At 36.9% G+C, this 19,836-nt stretch overlaps 1 protein-coding gene across 7 annotated transcripts in view; it reads left to right on the top strand.

Annotated features, from left to right (window-relative positions):
• VCAM1 (vascular cell adhesion molecule 1) overlaps window positions 1–19,836 on the top strand; it is a 42,601-nt gene that overhangs the window by 20,460 nt on the left and 2,305 nt on the right. For 5 of the 7 annotated variants that reach the window (XM_039556155.1, XM_010409212.4, XM_010409211.4 and 2 more), the window contains 7 exons: window positions 6,130–6,276; window positions 7,877–7,967; window positions 14,992–15,270; window positions 15,933–16,250; window positions 16,829–17,101; window positions 17,721–17,984; window positions 18,402–18,668. In XM_039556155.1, coding sequence (XP_039412089.1) covers window positions 15,006–15,270; window positions 15,933–16,250; window positions 16,829–17,101; window positions 17,721–17,984; window positions 18,402–18,668 — 1,387 coding nt within the window. In that variant the 5' untranslated portion in view covers window positions 6,130–6,276; window positions 7,877–7,967; window positions 14,992–15,005. Of the gene's footprint in view, window positions 1–6,129; window positions 6,277–7,373; window positions 7,432–7,876; window positions 7,968–14,046; window positions 14,256–14,991; window positions 15,271–15,932; window positions 16,251–16,828; window positions 17,102–17,720; window positions 17,985–18,401; window positions 18,669–19,836 lie in introns of those variants that run through there. The other 2 variants (XM_010409204.4, XM_010409201.4) reach the window with 2 other exon arrangements.

Raw genomic sequence — 19,836 nt, 5'->3', positions numbered from 1 at the left:
GCTTTACTACATAACAATGCTGATAGACGTTTATAAATATATGACTAGAATACAAATGAAAATAACCCAACTATAGTAATATGGTAAGAAATAGAATGTATTACACAAGTAAAAAAGTCAGCCAGGATGTTGAAAGCAATTGGGTACCTGCATCAGGGAGATGAATTCTGTGTTCTGTCGGAGAACACACATGACAGTTAGCCAAACTCAAAAGAATATATGCATAAATATTTATTGGGTTTTAATTAAAAATGTTTTTCAACCATTTTTTAAAGAGAACTGGAATTGATAATGGCTTCCCTAATTGCTTGTATATGGGTTTAATGTGCCCTGTAGGGAATACAGTACTTTTGAAGATTGATGTAATTCAACATATAGGTACATTGATTCAACATTTGAGTTGCCTACAAGGATTCCAATAGAACTTGGAATGTTGTAGCATTTTCTCTCCTTTTGCTACAACAGGTAAGTCTTTAACTTTACTGTGTAGTTCACTCACAGTGTTTTCCATTTCCTTTGAGCTTATTAGACAAGTCAAATGACAGTTTCTATCAGAAACAGTAGTCCTTGGCCTCCACTTGTACGCATGCAAGCAACTTGGTGATTTTGGCATTCACCCGCAAATCAAGAAAAACATTTTTAAATTAACTGAGATTTAAATATACCCGAGATGATTTAAGCTATAAATTCCCTGTCTTGTGGAGAATAGGACTAATAGATTCATTGTTGAAATGAGTCTTAATCCTGACAAAATACTATAGCATTTTTGTGGGACCAGAAAACAAATTTGTGTTTATGTACCTTTAATAAAGGTAGCTTATAGAAGACATTTTCAGGAGCAATCTGCATTATGCACATAAATCACTAAGTAAAAAGTTTTTTCTAAAAGAAATTATAACATATTGAAAAAGATCTATGTATTTTCTCCTTTGCATATAATTATTTAGTCTATATGCTACATATTAATATTAATATCTCATTATATTGATGTATTTGCATATGTTTCACATAACACAGAGCATTTACGTATTACAAGTGTAGGCCATAAGGTTTTGTGTTGTAAGGAGTTTTAAAACTGGGCAAGAATATCCTTCCAGTGGGGTTAAACTGCAGATATAAACACTGACATGTAGGATATTTGTAGGTGTCCATGTGTCAACTCATGCAGTTAGTGAAGTCCAGTAAAACTGGTCTAAGTCCTACATCTAGTTGGAATATATAAAAACTAAAAAATCAGTTTTTACATGGCAATGATTTTAACTTCTAGAACGTCATAAACCTTAAATTCCTTTTTTAAAATATATCTTTCTATAACTTACTTCAATTAAAGGTCAAATATAAAGGTCACAGACTAAATACAGGCAGTTCAAATGTTATAAATATCACAGCATAGATGAAATGAGGAAAATTACTTTTTAACTCTGAAGATTAGCATGAACTGTGATTTAATAAGTGAGAATTCCTCTCATTTCCAGTCAATGTTTCGCACTTCCTTGATTTAAGTATGTTGTGATTTCTGAAACTGATAGTGTCTGATTATACAGTAATTTGTAGGTGGGAAACTTTCGGGAAGTTTATTGCTGTCTTCAGACATAAAATGTTTAAATTATACAAATTTATATGCTCCAGTATTTACCAGTCTTTCTATGTATTGTTCATTCTACATGGGTTTGGACTTCTCAAAAAATTTTGTGGTTTTCACTATTGAAGGAATAATAATTGCAGTAAAGTAAGACAAGCTAAAGAAGGAACTCATATGTCAAATAAGGAGACATTATCTCAGCAAATAAGGACATTATTTAAAGAACTGCATGATGAACTTGGCCAGTTATGTGCAGTCTTCATCTTCTGCTGAAGCCACTGCTATTGACTATTGCTGTAAGTTAGACAGTGGTCCTACAGTAAATGCAAAAATGGGAAATTATCTGTTCCTCAGGAAGATTTTGCCAGAGCACTCTCTACTCTTGCATTTCTGAGAATGATGGGTGTCTCTGTCCAGGTGGCCAGCTTTGTCAGGATAATAAATCGATGCCCTTTCTTCTCTGTCCCAGAGGAACTGTGCAGGAGGGAAAATGGTCTTCCTTCCAGAGGATATTTGCCTTTGCCATAGTGATAGGAAAAGCTGATGAATAAATCAGCCAGAAAAAAACCAAAACAAAACAAAAACCCAGAAAGGTCAGAAAACTTAGGGCAAAGGAAAAAACAGTGAAAATACTGTGTATGTCAGGACTCTGGTTGCCATTTCATAAACAACCTTCTTCCTATTTTTGTATAATTTACTTGGACATCCTGTTTCTTTCTTTATCCCATGTGTGGGTTTGGGATTTTGAAAAGGCCTGTAGCCACAGAAAGGTTTCATCTATTGTGTACTGGCAGAAGGTGGAGGCTTTTCTGATAAGACTGAGGAATGTTTAAAGAGAGATAATAGATGCTACTAAAATGATAAATGCCAACTTTCTCCCACGAGGAGAATGGAAAGAAACACCACAGAAAGAAAAGAGATTTTTATTATATGCATTAGAGGTTTACTATTTCATATATTTCATTTGAAACATCTTTGCATTTTGAGATCAGTTTTGACATGATTTTCAAGCTGTTTTCCAAAGCCAACTTCCATTCTTTAGGTAAGAACATGTATTCTTGTGATAAAATTTGCATATTTTTATGCTATGGCAAAGACAGCCTTCTAAATTTTATCCATGCTTCATGCTGAGTGGCCCAGCATAGCAGGAGCTCTATAAATTTTCATGGTCCTCATGAGTTCAGTTACACTAATCCATGTTGCAAAGAAGCAAGCAAAGTAGCTCCTTAGCCTTTCAGTCATTCCGGTTTGTAGTGTTAGTAAATGTGGTGCTTTCAGGGTTAAAAAATCATTTAGTAAGTCATTACACAGCTGAAGAGGACAATGCAAAGTCTAAAAGTGTATCTAGAAGATTCTCTGTTTGAGTCCATTGGGCTTTAGACTAGGTCAGAATGGAAACCTAAGTAAGAAAGTGACATTATTAATTTAGGGAAATCTTACCTTTACAGCTACCAACAGGCAGCTCTGTGACACTTGTAGTGCAAAGTCAGTAGATGGTGACATGGCCCAACTGGTAACAGGACTGAGGTGGCCTGGGAGCAGTGCACTGGCAGGCAGCAACAGCTGTGGGACAATTCAAAACTTTGACAGAGGCTCTGTGCAAAGTTGGGATGCTAATAGCTCAGTTGATAAAGTTCAGTGACATTCTAGATTCAGAAATGACAGAGATTATTTTAAAGTAGCATGGAGAAAAAGATCTTGCAGTAGTAGTGCAGGGGAAAGTAAAACAGCAGAGCTGGTTTTAGCGTGGCGGAACAGAGCAGGTGATTCCTAGTTCCAACTGAAATAGTGTTAGGTAATACTATTAATTTCTATTTTTCTATGCTGTTTAGGATAAGATTTTAAAGGCTGCAAGCTTTAGAAATACATGACAATTTGTATTTCCAAATCTCTTAGATATTTCTCAAATTTCATTTGCTCGTATATTTTTCTTGTAATGAATTACACTCTCAAAAACACAGTGCAGAGACCTTTGGTCAAAGTCCCTGTGTAAGCAGTTGTATCATTTGTGCTTCCACCATTCTCAAGCTTTTGTCTTCTAATCTGCTTTTGGCAAGTGTCAGGGATGGGATTCTGGCTTGAAAAATTCTGACTGATCCACTGTAGGTATATTCTGTCCATCTCAGTCTCCTTGTAACAGCTACACTGATGAGCACATTCAAACAGGACTTGAATTCCAAAATACTGGAAATGGGGAAATAGGACTGAGATCTCAGGTACTAGCCAGCTTCTGGCCTACTTTCTGTGATTCTCACCAAGGTTTAGAGGAATATTTAATTAACTAGAAAAACCTTCTTTCTCTTGCAAAAGCAGACCTTTCTGTTAAAGGTTTTGGTGTACAGTTGCATTTCTTTTAATATATGCTGGAAAAGATAATAAGAAAATAGTTCTAAATGTAAGGCAGCAGCAGCAGCAGCAGCATGTAATTATGAAAAGGTTTCCTTCTGGTGTAAGAAGGAAAAAAGTGTAGCCTCCAACCCAAAACATGTAATGTGTTCTGTAATATGTGGAAATAATAATAAGAGAATAGGAATATTATCTATAATATCTATCATCACTGTATGTGTTAGCACCATTTGTCCCTTCATTTGAGCTACTTCATAAGAAAAGAGTTTTCCTGAAGTATGTGAGACACTGAAGCAAGACTTCAATAACATTTTCAGGATTTTCTGTAATAACTATTTCCTGTTTTCTCTTTTTTCTGGGTTTTGTTCTTTTATCTATTTGCATTATTTATTGTGTTTTGTGGAGCAATGGTAAATGATTCCTGGTTTGACAAGAAAGATTTTAAGTTTTAGCATAAGAAGAACTTAATGATATTTAAAAGAATTTGTTTTACCACTCTTTCAAATAGCCTCTTAATATGTGGCAGGGTCTGACATTCACACATACCTTGAGTAGTAGGTTTCTTAGAGAAGAACCTGTGAAATTCACCTCTATGTAAAGAGCTGTTACATTGGCAGGAATGGTAGATTTCATTTCTCTTTAACAGCAAGATTTTAAAGCTGCCTTGGGCTCCTGGGTAGTTCCTGCATATTCATATGGGAAGCATCAAGCTGCTCTCACTGTTTACTGAACACTTCTGCGTGTTGTAAACCCAGACGTGACAATCCAAACTATACTCACTTTCCCTACAGACTCTTGACATTCCATGAACTCTAGAGAGCTTTCTGAATAATGTAGAGATCTTGCTTTTGAGACACAGCCAGTAATTACAGCCAAGGTGAAACTGAAGTTCCAATCACATATCCAGTTAGGCTTGCACTGTGTTTAACCCTCAGTGACTTTAAGGAGTTACTATGAAATTGTTGCAACTGATGTCACTCAGTAATCATGAGATTACCAAGAAGTTGCAGATGACTTCTTGCTTGGTTTCATGTCCTATTTCTTCTAATTAGATCCTGACAGGATCTCTAGTTATTCACAATGGTTTGCTTTACAGCTATGTGCTATCCACACTCAAGTCCATAAATAATTGTGTTCGTCAGTCAAAACACTAACATGGTTGTCTGAGTTTTTCCTTTCGTTTTCTGTCTAGAACAGCATTGGAAGGATAAACTGAATCTTAAATGGCACACTATAGAAATCCTTATGAAAACAGCTTAATGCTGTAATATGAAATGCATTCACTGAAACATTAGATTTTATTAGGAAGAGTAAGAAAATAAAAGATCAAGGCAAGTTTACTAATGATTCACGAAACCAAAACTAACTTCACAAGGAATGTTGTGCAGGATTGTCATCTCCTCATTATTCATCTTTATAACCATCTGCAGCTTTAGTCTAAATTAATAGCATTTTTCAGCTGTACTGTACAATCCTTCTGAAAACTTAAAAAGCAGTTATTTCTTTCATTAGGAAAGGAATATGATGGGCTAGTAGGAACTAGTAAATAGTGCAGATTAATTCAGTAATTGCTTTCGTCCTGGGTAGTATGGAGTTTTGAACACATACACTGCTTACTTTTCAATCTTGTGATAAATTTCTCTTCATTCTTGTAATCATTCTGTACTATAGACTTCACCTGAAAATTTGCCCTCCTCTGTGTTAAATGTGCAAATCTTCTGGTAATCTTTAAAAATAAATTTTCAATTATTAATTTTCCAATCAATGAATTAGAAAAATAAAATTTAAAATAAACATTCCCATTAATAAATAAAATATGCAGGATAAAGAGAAACAATTTTTCTTAAATCGTCTGAGATCCTAAATTGTTAATAGACTGTATTTGTTATGTAGCAGCACATTTTGTGAAACCATGAGCTACAGCAGGATGCATATGCTGACCTTAGAGGTAGAATGAAAATCTCTTCATGCCACAAAAATTCAATAGCCATGATACAAGACACCTAAGAGTGCAAGAAAAGCAAAGTCAGCAGCTGGATCTTGGTGCCATAGCAGATGAATCAATATGATAAAATGTAAAAATAAATCACTTACAGGCTGATGGGTTTATGTCAAATACTTTAAATCAATAATACAGAATTCCTAGAGTGTATTTCTTTTTTGTGTGAGATGGTTGTGTTATATTCATTCAAATAATCTAGGAAACTCCGTGTAAGAGAATTTGCTTAAAATCTGACTGAATTCACCCTCATACACCTCTGGAAGTTTCTGTGCCTGGATCCTGATGGTCATGCAGATCCCAAGTCACCATGCTACTGATATCCTGAGTACTGAAAGGCACTACAGAGGTAAGATTAATCTCGAGCTCATGAGCCTACAAGAACTTAACTGGATTTGATCTTGGATCCACAAAAGGATTCAACACTGCTTATGAAACATTCATGTCTTTATATTTTAGAAACTGTGGGTTGCACAGAATTGTTCCCTTTCCCATTAGGATGTTCCAGCTTCCAAGAGAAAGCCCTGGCAATAGCTGCATGGTCATCTCACTTAGTCAGTAGTGATTTTATTCAGCTGCAAGAGAACCATATAGGTTTGTCTAGAGCTGAGCTGTTGAAAGAGAGCTACCAATACCCATTCCTCATGGTGCAGAGCTAACGACAGTAAGAAATTAAGTCAAATGGGGCAAAATTTATCCAACCAAGAGGGTCATTAAACAATCTGTTACTTATGGTTTGGTATTCACTTACAATTCTTGGGAAATTTCAGGAGAGATGCTTGGCTAAGAGGTATGGGAATGTTGGAAGTCAGATATTTCTCATACTAATTCAGCACAGACTTTTATCCTGCCTGACAGCAATTTCAAACATGTGTCGCACTTCTCAAGTTGCCTCTCTTATCACTAGAGAGTAACATGGTCTGTGATAGAGGGTGACACAACTATGAAAGTAATTCTTGCTCTGTTGTCTATATCGGACTACAAGGGCCGGGGCTTTGATGCCTAGCCAAGTAATTGTCTGTGGAGGGGAAATAAATTCCAGTAACTCGCATCTTTCTTACCCTTGCCTGTCAAGAAAAATTCAGCTGCTTATGGTTTTTAGCACTTAGCCACTCCTACTTTGGCATATTCTTCTCGTGGAGGTGTTAACAAACAAAGCAGTTAAGATGATACCTAACTGTCTGGGGGAAAAAAAAGAAAGAGAGAAATAGTTCAGGTAACAAAATAGCATGCTTTTTATTTAGGGTAGAGCACATTCAAGAGATAAAAGAAAGGTGCCAGATCCTTAATAGATTTGCATCTTGTTTCAAGCATCACTTGATTTATCAGTATATGTACAGAAACACAAACATACGTATTTTGCTACTGTAAAATGCTTTCTCTTGAATACTTGTCATTCTGGCTTGATGGAAAACTGGTTCATTCCCTCTTGTTTCTATTTGGAAGGTCAGTTTCTTCAGGACTTTCAGTCCACTTCCATAGACGGGAAGGTGACAAAATCTAGGTAAAAGGAAGACTTCCTTTGTGCATGTCTTTAAAAAAAAAAAAAAAAAATAAACTGAACAATCCCTGTAATTCTTACCTATATGGAGGATTTAAAAATTATGAATCTTGAATCCTGCAATGTTAAGTCATTTAATTTCTTTCTGACATCTGTGTAATATTTCTACCTGTTGGTGAGCCAGTCCACTGTGGGACAACAAAGATAACATTTCTATAACACAAGACAGCAAAAACACACAGCCAAGCACAGTTCTTCAGAACATGAACCATTGTAAGAGAATAAAAAAGAATGTATTCTGGTGGACAAGTTGAAGGACAATCAAGTAGTAGCAGTGCAGTTTTCAGTAGCCTGTCTAGGAGAATCCAAGTTCTGCATTTCTTGCAGGTGGAATGGTGTGTCACGGACCTTGCTCTCATCGTTCCCCTTTGTCTTTCTTGGTCCATAGGGACATCCATGTGCTTCATGACTGAAGGGCAGGAAGGATGTCGGAAACAGGGAAGTGACTGATCTACAAGTGCATTGGAGAGCTGCTGCTGGTGAGTAATAAAAAGCTTGGTCAAAAAGTTCTGCAGCATTGTCTTGATAAACTTCTGACCATGTGAAATACTGGCCTTAATAAAGTACAGAACAAGATTTAATGGTATTGGAATTTCCTGTGGAATGTTGGGGGAATTAAGTAACTTGCTCATATTCCTTCTTAAATGTTTTTATCTGACTTTACCTTGCCGTATCCTAAGTTCTAGCTATCATCTGCATGTTGACCCAGAGCCCACTCTATTTTTTTACTCTGTCCATTCAAAATGAGTTTTGTCTGGGTTTTTTTTTGTTGTTTTCCCCTGTGAGAACAAGTGACTTTTATATGCCTTAGTATACTCAGATCAAAATAAAAGTAGATCTGAAGTCTTACTTCAGAATTCCCAAAGAGATTTTGAATGCTCCAAGGCTCATATTTGAATTGACTCTTGTTATATACTAGATAATATTTCAGGAGGGAAACTTTTTTTTGCCTATGTCACTATGAAGAAAATAGGAGCTCAGCTAATAAAGTTTGGCTTGGAATACAGTACTTGGCACTTTAAGTATGTGGATTTAAAGGCTATCCAACGGTTTCGTTTTTAGATCCAGAATCACTAAAATCATACTTTCGGTTTTATAGAAATTAAGTCTGGAATTTCCACAGCTTTTCTCTTGCCAGCAACAAAAGACTAAGATAAAAAGTAGGGACTTTTTTCTCTAGTGGCTTTTATTTATTATTAGATGAAATTTTTGTTCATTCTGTGAAGTGGACAATGCCTCTGAACAGAAGAAAATAAGAAATTAGCTATTCTGTAATCTGCACAAGTTATCACACTTCTGTATTATTTTATCTGGCACCTCTGTGGATTCTGGAACTAACCAAACAGGAAGTGTCCTAACTGAGAAGCTGGTGCCTGAGAAAGATAATGCAGGAAGTAGATGCATTTATTTTTACATACAGTATTTAAGAAATTCCAGAAAAGGAAAAGAAGCAGATGATAAGACTTTCTTAAGATGTTTCTTTTTCTTTCCTTCTTGCAATAGATGACAAGTTAGATGTGGAGTACAATTGTGAGGTGTGATGTGGGTTACAGGGTAATGCGTTGGTGTTCTTTTTGTAGTTAGGTACAAAGTTACAATTCCTGAAACAGACACAACCCTTTAAATAGATCTGCATGTAGATCTCATCCTTCCCATCCGGAGATGAAAATTATAGGGAGTCAGTGATGCTCTCCTCCCCCTCCTGGGGCTATACAGAGGTTGTATTATTGTCAGGTGGTGAGAAAGCAGGTGGAGGGAGTCAGGAAAAGCAAAGTGTTGGGGAAGCTTTGGGAACTGAAACCCCAGGTGCTCTGAGGAAGGAGACAGTGTATAACCCACAGAGCAGGCTACTGAGGTTGCTGAGAACTGAAAATGTTGAGGCTGGCAGATCATTTCCGTCTGTATTATCCATGTAGTCAGCAGTATTCATACATGTCCTCCAGCTTCATGTTTTTTTGGTTATATTATCAAGATATGACCATATTAAAGGTACTACCTTGCATGTGGTGCCTGGAGGGCATTCCTTCTTTGCTGATGCCTGTAAGTTTTCTCTCCGAGATTAACTCCCATTTGAGTTACAGCACAGTCCTCTGGCTCTTTTTCTTTAGGCATGATCATCCTGTAGATGTATCAGACACTCTTTGCATGGGGTGGAAGCTCTTCATCCCAGATGCTTCCGTAAAGCATCAGAAACTCTGTAAGAGGCTTTCTGTACTCAGACCTCCAGTGCACACTCCAAGAATATCCTTCCTGAGATGTGCGAGGGCTGCAGTTCAAATGGGGGACCTAAGTATGGACTTGCTCTAACATCTCTTTGATATGAGGCTGAAGAACTGTTGAGTCAGACTTTGCTGCATCCTCTCACCTGAATGTCAAGCTTTCCACAGAAGGATTCTGACCTCTCAAGCTCTCAATCATCTTTAGTGATAAACACGTTGCACATGTTTCTGTGCTGGGCTTCTGTAGAGAAGTTATGATTCCAGAACTGAGTATTTTTAGCAGAAGTCCCAAATTGTCGCTCTAGATGCAGATACAGGAATGAAGTGCCATGAAGAATTTTATTGCTACACAGGAAACAGAATATCATGTTAGATGACTTTCCTCCCACCTTCTTTTTTTTAAAATTTCCTCTGCCAAAAGGATCATCACTCTTCACCATAGCTCCTTGGCCATGAATCACAAAATCAGTAGTGAAGGTTTTAAGAGTCCAGATTCTGCAAAAGATTAGCCTTTCAGCTAATGTCCATGAGACAATGCAGTATGTTAAAAAAGCAGGAAGAGGCGTATAAATGTTGGATAACTAACATGTTGGATAATCTTCATTTTGTTCAAATAATTCATTAAGATATCAAGAACTTGTTATCTCTTTTGCTTAGAAGAAACTTATAAATGCATCATATAGGTATTTAACAGGATTGCAGAAGTATGAGTTAAAGCAAATGCTTAGCACAGTTCTGAAATGGTTTATTTTCTTAAATTCCAGGAAAGTCTGATGTAAATATCCTGAAGGACACTTGTGTTTTCTTATGCCAGGCCAAAAATTGTGTTCAGTATTTCCAAACTCCCTTTTGCAACACACAATTGTTTTATCTTTGTCCATCAAAGCCTTAGAAGTCTCTTTTGATTACTAGATGTATTGAAAAACATGTAGTTACATCCCTGTGCTTAATTCTTTTAATCTTTTTTGCCTTTAGTAATATTCTTGTAATATTTGTTTCATTCCAGTCTTCATTACACTCTGCATGTGTCAAGATTTCTTCCAGTTGATCCTATAATACTTACCTCACTGTGGATGTAGATGCATCCTCTATTTTTACCCCCAGCATCCACCTCTCTGCTATTTGAATAAAAAGCTAGATTATCTGAACTCTCAAGGTCGAGTGCTAGAATTTGTCAGCTGATCTCTATTTGTTTACAGACAGAACAGACAATTCTGAAAATAAGCAAACTTGGTGCCCATTTTCCTATTTTGAGGTTGATGCTGAGGGTAGCAGGAGCAACAGTAAAGTACACATTCTTTTTAAAATACACAGAAGGCTCACATTTGAAGTTGTGTAAAGAGAAAGTTTTAAGAAACTTTTAAATTTTTTAGCAGATTTGTACTTCCTTTAGTAATATTTGTTGGCTAACTCTGCTCTTACTTGAACTGTCTGAATTCAGTTTGTCCGATCACTCAGTATAGCGGTCCCTCTGGTAAGCCTCCAGCTCCAGTAAAGTTGTCCAGTTTATTTTACTGAGAGCAGGATCAGAGTTATTTCCTATTTCATGTTATCTGATGAAGGACTTGATTAAAACTTCTCCAGCATGCAGACATGAACTCCTATGTTTAAATCTTTTTCTGTCTAGAAACTAATTTCCCAGAAACAAGGAAGTATTGCCCTTTCTCTTTCAGCTTAGCTTCTGATGATTATTTAAGGAGGCCAAGCAGAAGAGTTTCGTTTCTTGCTTCTCTCTGACTATGGTTTAAAAGTAATTATTTACAACGTAAGTGAGAGAGTACACTTTTCTTCAACAAAACCATTTTCTCTGAAGTAAAATCACATTGTGTAGATGTGTTGTTTCCTATCCAGGATAGCTTTTGGGGTTTTGGGTTTGATAGCAGTACTTCTAGAACAGTACTCTGCTTGCATTTTGTGACACTTAAGAGTGTTTTATTCTTCCTCCTTCTCCACCTCCTCCTCCACCTTCTCCTCCTCCTTCTGCTCCTTTCCCTCCTTCTCTAACAAAAAAATTATGATGGTGATAATAAAAAAATATTATGGTAGAATGCACTGTGGCAATTTAATTTAATTTTAGTTTTAGTGACTTTTGGTTAGGCATTTCTAGATGCTTCAGATTTCCCTGTTTTATTGCCTTCTGGGCAATTCTTGGATTGTCTTTGGTTTGTTTTTTTTTTTTTTTTTTCATTATTTACAATTATTATTATTATTAATAGTAGTAATACATACTTTCTCCTGAGATCACAATTTATCTTTTCACGATCTTTACATCCCTTTTATACTTATGTGTTTATGATGAGTGCATGAAAAAATTCGTTGATGCTTCTTGTTTTACCCAGTGTGTTTCTGTAGCAGCTTATACTCTCCAGCTATCCTTTGATGAGGATGCAAAGCTATGGCAGCATCTACAGTCATGTAAAAAGCATTAAAAAATACTTTCTGTAGAAGACATGCTTCCTGCAGGACAGCAGGGCCCTCACATCCTCTGATGCAACTCTCACCTGACCATGGTATTTTTGGAGCTAGCATGAGGTTATTAATGATATAAACTCTGACTGACTTAAAACATATATCAGTGGAGAGCCAATTTTTCAGCAAATACATTTCTTTAACATTTACAGCATTGCTACTTCAGCCTTTTTTTTTCCAAGTTATTAATCACTTACTAGATATTTGAATCTGTGCTGTTTATAAAATACAGACATCAAATGACCAAACTATTACATACCAAATGGTTTGCCAGAGACATTTTAAAAACATATATGTTTCATTTTGAATTTCTTACTGCATTTATTTAGTGATTTTTAATTGACCAATATAGAATCATTAAATTCTTTAGGCTGGAAAAGCCCTGTAGGGTCAAATCCAACTGTTAAACCTGCACTGCCATGTTCAGCACTAGACCATCTCCTCACGTGCAACAGCCACACATTTTTGAAAATTCCAGGGATGGTGATTCTACCGCTTCCCTGGGCAGCCTGTTACAATGCCTGACACCCTTTCAGTGAAGAAATTTTTCCTAATCTATGATCTTAACTTTCCCTGGTGTTATTCAAGGCCATTTCATCTCGTCCTGTCACTTGTTACCTGGGAGAAGAGACCAACCCCCACCTCAGCACAACCTCCTTTCAGGGAGTTGTAAAGAGCGCTAAGGTTCCCCCTGAGACTCCTTTTCTCCAGGCTAAATCCCAGCTCCCTCAGCCACTCCTTGTCAGACTTGTGCTCCAGCCCCTTCCCCAGCTCCATTGTCCTTCTGTGGATACTCTCCAGCATTTAAATGTTTTTCTTGAGGTGATGGGCCCAGAACTGGACGTAGCACTCGAGGTGTGGCCTCACCAGTGTGGATCACAAGGGGACAATCCCTGCCCTGGTCCTGCTGGCTGCACTATTGCTGATACAGGCCAGGATGCCATTGGCCTTCTTGGCCACCTGGGAACACTCTGGCTCATGTTCAGCCACTGTCAATCAGCACCCCCAGGTCCTTTTGCCCTGGACAGATTTCCAGCCACTCTTCCTTGGGCTTGTAGTGCTGCACAGGGTTGTTGTGAGCCAAGTGCAGGACCTGACACTTCATCTTGTTGAACCTCATCCAATTGGCCTCCGCAAACTGATCCAGCCTGTCCAGATCCCTCTGTAGTGCCTAAATTACTCAAGTAGTTGAATATATAAACAACTGAGATTTAGAAGCCTTTATCCATTCTTTGCATTTATAGCATTTTCCAATTGAAAATTATACATTGAAAATGTTACTTTACTTTTTTTCATAACATTGCTGCCTTATTAGCCATTAACAGTTGTCCTCAGAAATATTCCAAACTGGATTTGTATATCCCCTGCAAAGTGGTATTGGGAATATTAGTTAATTCAGTTAATTTGAACAGTATGAGCCTGATTCAAGCTGATGAAGTCAGATCTCCAGACTTCTGTTATCTGATGATATTTCTTCGTTTTTAGAGATCAAACATACTTGGTAGCACAGTTTTCAAAGGAAATACTGAGTCATGTAATGTTATTTACAGAGCTGAGCATTGTTAGAAGTATTCTGAAGACCCACAAAAATATTTTCATTAAAAGCAAATTTGAATAACTGCTTTGTCTGGGATATAGTTGCATTCAATTACTTGGACTTACACACATTCTTTCATTTTATCAGTTGTTTGCAGGATCAGATCTGAAACTGATTTTTTTAAATGCAGTAGGCACTGTATCTATGAGTGTTACCATTTATTTTCCTGGGCTTTCACAGAAGCAGCAGAGGGCGCTGAGCCAATGGGCACGGCCCGATATGGGTCTCTTCCTCCCTGCTCTGGTTTTTCCCGTCCAGGGATTTCCCACTCCACCTCGAGCAGAGCCCTTATAAAGAGCACTCTGGAGCTCTTGTAATAAACTGTTGCAGAGCAGCAAGATCTCGCTGTGCTTCTTCACAGAAGATAGAAAGCAAAACTCTTGAATTTACTTTCTTTACCCAGTAACAGCAATTACAAATGTTTAAAGAGATGGGAAGAACAAGCCAGGCTGTGCTAGTAATTTTGTGTGTGTTAAGGACTGGTAAGTTGGGGAAGGTGGGGGTTGGTGCTGCTTGTTTTATTTGTTTTAACTTTGTTAAGTGTAAACTGACCTAAAATTTGCTGTTCGATCTTTATTTCACTTTGCTCCAGTTACCTTTTCATTTCAGTGAATACAACTGTCAATTAAGAAGTTCCGTCAAAATGTCAGGAAGCTTTTTTTGACATTTACTTTGAGTTTTTCTGTGCTCTGCAATGACTCAGTCATTTTCCTATTGAGTTTGCTAAAAGACAGTCTAGGAGACAACTGCAGTGTATCAATGCATTTTTGACTTTTTACTGTCATTCCTGACAGTGTCAGTCAAGTTTGGTATTAAATGTCCTGTTGGAAGTGTTTCTGCTGTTGTCTTTGCTATCTACCTGCTACCTCTCCCCTCAAATGTTACAAAGTTTTAGAACCAGCTCCACCTGACAAAAAAAAAGTTATATTGTGCCAATGCATTTATTTTCATTGACAGCATTTGGTTTATGCCATTTTATACATGAAAATTATCTGTTAGTCATCTGAGTCTGTATTATCTTTGACAAAAATAGCAATGTTTATGGGGTGTTTTGAATATGTAAACCACTGCATGAGCTTTATTAGTTTAATTTCCACACAACTATAAAGTAAAGAATTGAAACATTGAAAGACCTCATGTCACAGTAGAACATGAGAAGAAATAGGGAGATAAAAGTTGAGGAAAATGCTGAATTGATGTGTGTTTTTCCTTTTGTAGTTAAAGCTTTTGAAATGGAGATTATACCTGCTAAGAGAATTGTTGCACAGATTGGAGACACACTCATACTCACATGCAATACTACTGGCTGTGCATCACCAAGTTTTTCCTGGAGAACACATTTGGACAACCCCCTTGGAGGAAAAGTCAGCAACCACAGGACATATTCTACACTGACTATGAATCCAGTTAGCAGTGTGAATTCTCATGCTTATCTTTGTACTGTCACATGTGATGAGAAAGAGAAAAAAGAGAAGCAGGTCCAAGTTGAACCTTACTGTAAGTAAAAATGCAAAATTCTCTTTAAATAGTACGTGTTGATAGAAAACTCAATAATTGTTTTAGATATTGTGGTTACCAGTTAGCTTTTAATTCTAGGATAATGAGTCTGCTATAGCTCAACATATACTTCCTTCTAAGATTCCTTTTATATGTCTCCTTCTCTGCTTAGCTTTCTGCACTGAAGGATTGTATGTACTAGTATTATTTTTTCTTATTTTTGGTAATTCTTGAAAGCCAAAACTGCCTGAATGCATTCACAGAGCTGGGGGGGAAAAAGAATCAAAGCCTTTGTAGTTTGCAGGGGAGTGATTCAGATGTCTAAACCTACCAGCACAGAAAACAGGATAGCACTAGTGTATGGATTGCTCTGAATGCCTATGTTTAGGCAGCTGTATCACTGCCCAGGTGCCATGCTGAATCTTACTAGATATTCTGTGATCATATTTCAGCAATTGTACAAATAAAATTCCCCTTAGTAAAAGAACTGCTTATAAAAGACTTGTAGGTCTTCAGATCAAGATATGTCTTGTAATAAAGTTGATAGAATGTCATGTTCTGAGCACCTCTAAACTCAAGATGTTTAATGTCTGGATCTTGCTCTTATGTTGACCCTACTATTCGTCTCTGCTAGTCTAAAGAAATTGATTTTATTCTTTTAGCTTTCCCCAGTGATCCTATCATTGAGATCCACTCATCCTTAGTTGCTGGAGAACCAGCCACTGTCATCTGTCAAATTCCTGATGTGTATCCCTCTAATGGCCTGGAAGTTCTCCTAAAGAAAGATGAGTATGTTCTTCATGAGAAAAATTTCTTTGAAGATGGCAGCACAAATACAGAGACCAAAATTGTGACACATACATTTCATCCTGTGGCTGAAGATATTGGGAAAGAGATTACCTGTGTGGCCAAGTTACTAATTCCTGATATGGAATTTGAACCCAAAGAAAGAACATCTTCTCAGAAACTTAATGCAAATTGTAAGTATTTTTGTACTAGGGCTTTCGCACAAAAAATGTTGAGTTTTGTGAAATGGTTTAATGAAGTGTGTACTATAAAAAATTTATAATCTGCACTTCTTACCTATATTATTTATGTCAATAATATACTGGATTCTATTGTATTCAGTACACTCACTGAGTAATTAAATATCCAGAAGTTAGGCAGAAGTTAGGCAATGCTTTAGTAACTCTCTTCTCTTGCCTTGGACAGTCTGTCAGAAAGTAAAGACCAGAAGAAAAATGGTATCACACTGCTAGATGTTTTCAAAATTGTATTGTATGCTTAGGAATTCCAATTTTAGTCATAAATGATAATTAGAAGAAAAAAAAAGAGAAAACCAAAAATTGTACACATTTTGTCTAGCTTAGCTTTCAAAGCTGTAAGCAAAACATCTTACTAAGCCTGGAAGAATTGTTCCACTGCGTTACTGCAATACACATTATTCATTTTTTTCTTAGTATTCTGTGAAATGTACCTCTAAAATAGCTAGTGTTAGAGATGTGCATGTCATTCTTCATTTACTTACTGATCTTGTCTTCCTTTTGTTCTCTTACAGTTGGTCCACAAAATACTATCATTACTGCATCTCCAGGCAACTCACCAATGGAAGGAGACTCTCTAAACCTTACTTGTGTGACTCAGAGTAACCCACCACCACAAATAGTTTGGAATAAATATTCGGCTGAAGAAAGCATTCAGCATCTGACAAATAACAATGTTCTTTCTATTCCCCATGTCCATTTCAATGATTCAGGACTGTATATCTGTGAAGTAATTAATCTGGTAACCAATAAAACAGAGAAAGCAACTGTGGACATTATTATACAAGGTACAATTCTGCTTGAGTTTCACTTGTATTATCCAGTACCTAACTGGCAGATCTCTGTTAGGTTGGAGGAGGCTGAAATATTGAAAATTAGGAAAATACGGGGCCCTCCTTGTTACATATTCAGGATGCAGCTTCAATTTAAGGCTGCTCTTCATGAGTTGGACTTTTTCTTTCTATAGTTAATTTTCGGCTAATTCTCTCTGTACTGCTGTTGTATGTTCACACTTCTATACATTTCACACAATGCAACATTCAAAGTCACAAAAGAATCTGAGAAAGTGGTGGGGGGACACACACTTGTTTCCTTGAAATACAATGTATGTAGCAGTTTCACAGGGACATCACAGTCTCCTTCTTTGAACTAATAGTTTTAGTCATTAGTAATAAATGTAATAGTAATTTAATGGTAAAAATCTTTTGGACATAATAATATTGTTGTTGTAATATTTTATGATTGACTGATTGATTGCTACTGTTTTGATAGAGCCAAAAGTCTTAGATTGTCTGGGATCAAAACCAAAATAAACAGATCCTTGAGCAAGCAATTCCCGCTTTCTTAAAAACCTCTCCATCTTTAGTACCTTGTGTTAGTTTAACAGCCTTTTCTTTTGTCATGCAGGTGCTCCAGTCATTACAAAATTCTCCATTGAACCTTCTACAACAGTTCAAGAAGGAGAAAATGTTTCCATACAATGTTCTGCTGAAAGTAGCCCTCCTCCCAAGATTATTTTAAGGAGAAAATCTGACAATGCAGACATGGGGCCTGACAGTGCCAGGAGTATCCTTCTTCCATCTGTGACATTCCAAAATGGAGGAGACTATGAATGTATAGCAGAAAATAAGTTTGGGAACAGTAGAAGTGAAATCACACTTAATGTGAAATGTAAGTATGTGTAAAGTTTTCCCAGTAATTCAAAATTATTTAGTTAGTTCTTCAGTGATAAATATAACCATCAAATTAAACAAAACCCTGTGAGAACAAAAAAATCAACGTTGTCCTCTGCTCTTCCCTAAGAAAGGAGCAGTGCTGACGAACAAAACAAAGTCATGAAATCTTAAATATAATGACATTCTAAAGTCCAGATCTGAATGAGTGAGAAATTGATCTACATGGTTAGAAGTACTTGGTTAGTATGTTTAGGCTATGGAGGGTTTGTATGGAATCTCTGATACTGTGTGCTTTACTTTCCTTTTTGAGAATGAAAAAGAAATTAATGTTGGGAGGCTGACATCCAGTAGGACATGTAGGATCCATCACTAAAAATCCAGTGGTGATTTACTATAGGACTCTTCCTTTCAGATGGACCAAAGAACACAATGATCACTGTTATCCCTACTGCTGCTCTTAAAGAAGGAGAAACTGTGACAATGAAATGTACTAGTTCTGGTAATCCAGCTCCTGTGATCTCCTGGAAGAAAAAGAAGGCCACTGGGGAATCTGAGAAAATTTTTAGAAATGCAACTTTAACTATACAGAACTTGAAAAGTCAAGATCTGGGGCTTTATGAATGTGAAGCTTATAATCCATTTGGCAAGGAAGAAAAATCTGTGAAATTACATGTTCAAGGTTTGTAGAACGAGCCAGAAAACAAGTTTTTTGGTTTATATATTTTAGGTCCAGATCTTCTTTGTGAAGGATGAGGTAATTCTGTCTTTGATGTCAATGGAATTAAAAAGTGGCCCTAACATCACTAAGTCATTTAGGAAGCTTTAAACAATGAAGCATGAAGTCTGCCTCAGTACAGATAGCTTATGAAATGTTCGTAAGTCAGCGGGGCTTCCATCACTCCTTCCAACTGACGAATGTATGCTTGAGGTAAAGAAGGTATGCAGTGCCTGTATTTCCTTCCAAACAGGCCTCAGTGGAAATCTGCATACAAAATATTCCAGGAGAAAGTGCATGCTGAAACTGCTCTGTGGAAGCACTGTGTTACAGCTCCTTGCTTCTTCCCTAAGTTACAACTCTGTTTCCTCCTCTTGCCATCTGCATTTAAGCTACACAAAATGCTAGTTCCTCAACTTAAAATGAAATGATAGCAAAGTTTCATTTTCAATAGTAATCAGGCTTCTCTCCTTTAGCTCTGCTGCTTCTGCCTCTTGCATGGCAAAAGGGTATTGCTTTGGGATCACTTCTGCCACCAATTCAGCTCTCTTCCCTATTCTTTACTATTTTAATAGCTGCACCAAAAAATACACTTTTGATTTCCCCTTCAAGCAAAGCAAAACAAGGACAAAGTGTTACCATTCCTTGCATATCTGCAAATGTTACATCTCTTAGGAGTACTCTATAAAAGAAAATTGCTGATGAGTTCACAACCCTTGAAACAATAGATAGCAAATATACCGCAGACAGGGCTTGGCTAAGGGATGCAGGAAAATACACATGCATACCTTTAATGAACTGGGAGAGTAGTCTCAGCACATAGTAGTTACGTCAAATGTTAGTTAATATAAATGCTCTACGGAGTTCATATTAGGATTTCTTTTATGCAGATAGAGTGACATCTTCAGTTTCATTAAGAATGAATTGTCTTTAAAAAAACTGAGATAAGTTGTACAGGTCTTTGTCATAAGTGGTCTTAATGCTAGTGAAAACTCCAGTCCAAAATGGTAGATACGCAAAATAATTGCTGCCTCAACATTTTTCATATTTCCACTTCCATCTTTTGAAAACAGGATATAAAATTGAGGAACCTAGTGGAAAAAAAATACACTTCTAGGACTCCTTCCTTTGC

This window comes from Corvus cornix, chromosome 8 (genome assembly GCF_000738735.6).
Source record: "Corvus cornix cornix isolate S_Up_H32 chromosome 8, ASM73873v5, whole genome shotgun sequence".
NCBI lineage: Eukaryota > Metazoa > Chordata > Aves > Passeriformes > Corvidae > Corvus > Corvus cornix.
Note: the sequence above shows the minus strand (reverse complement) of the source record. Positions and strands in the feature narration are given on the sequence as shown.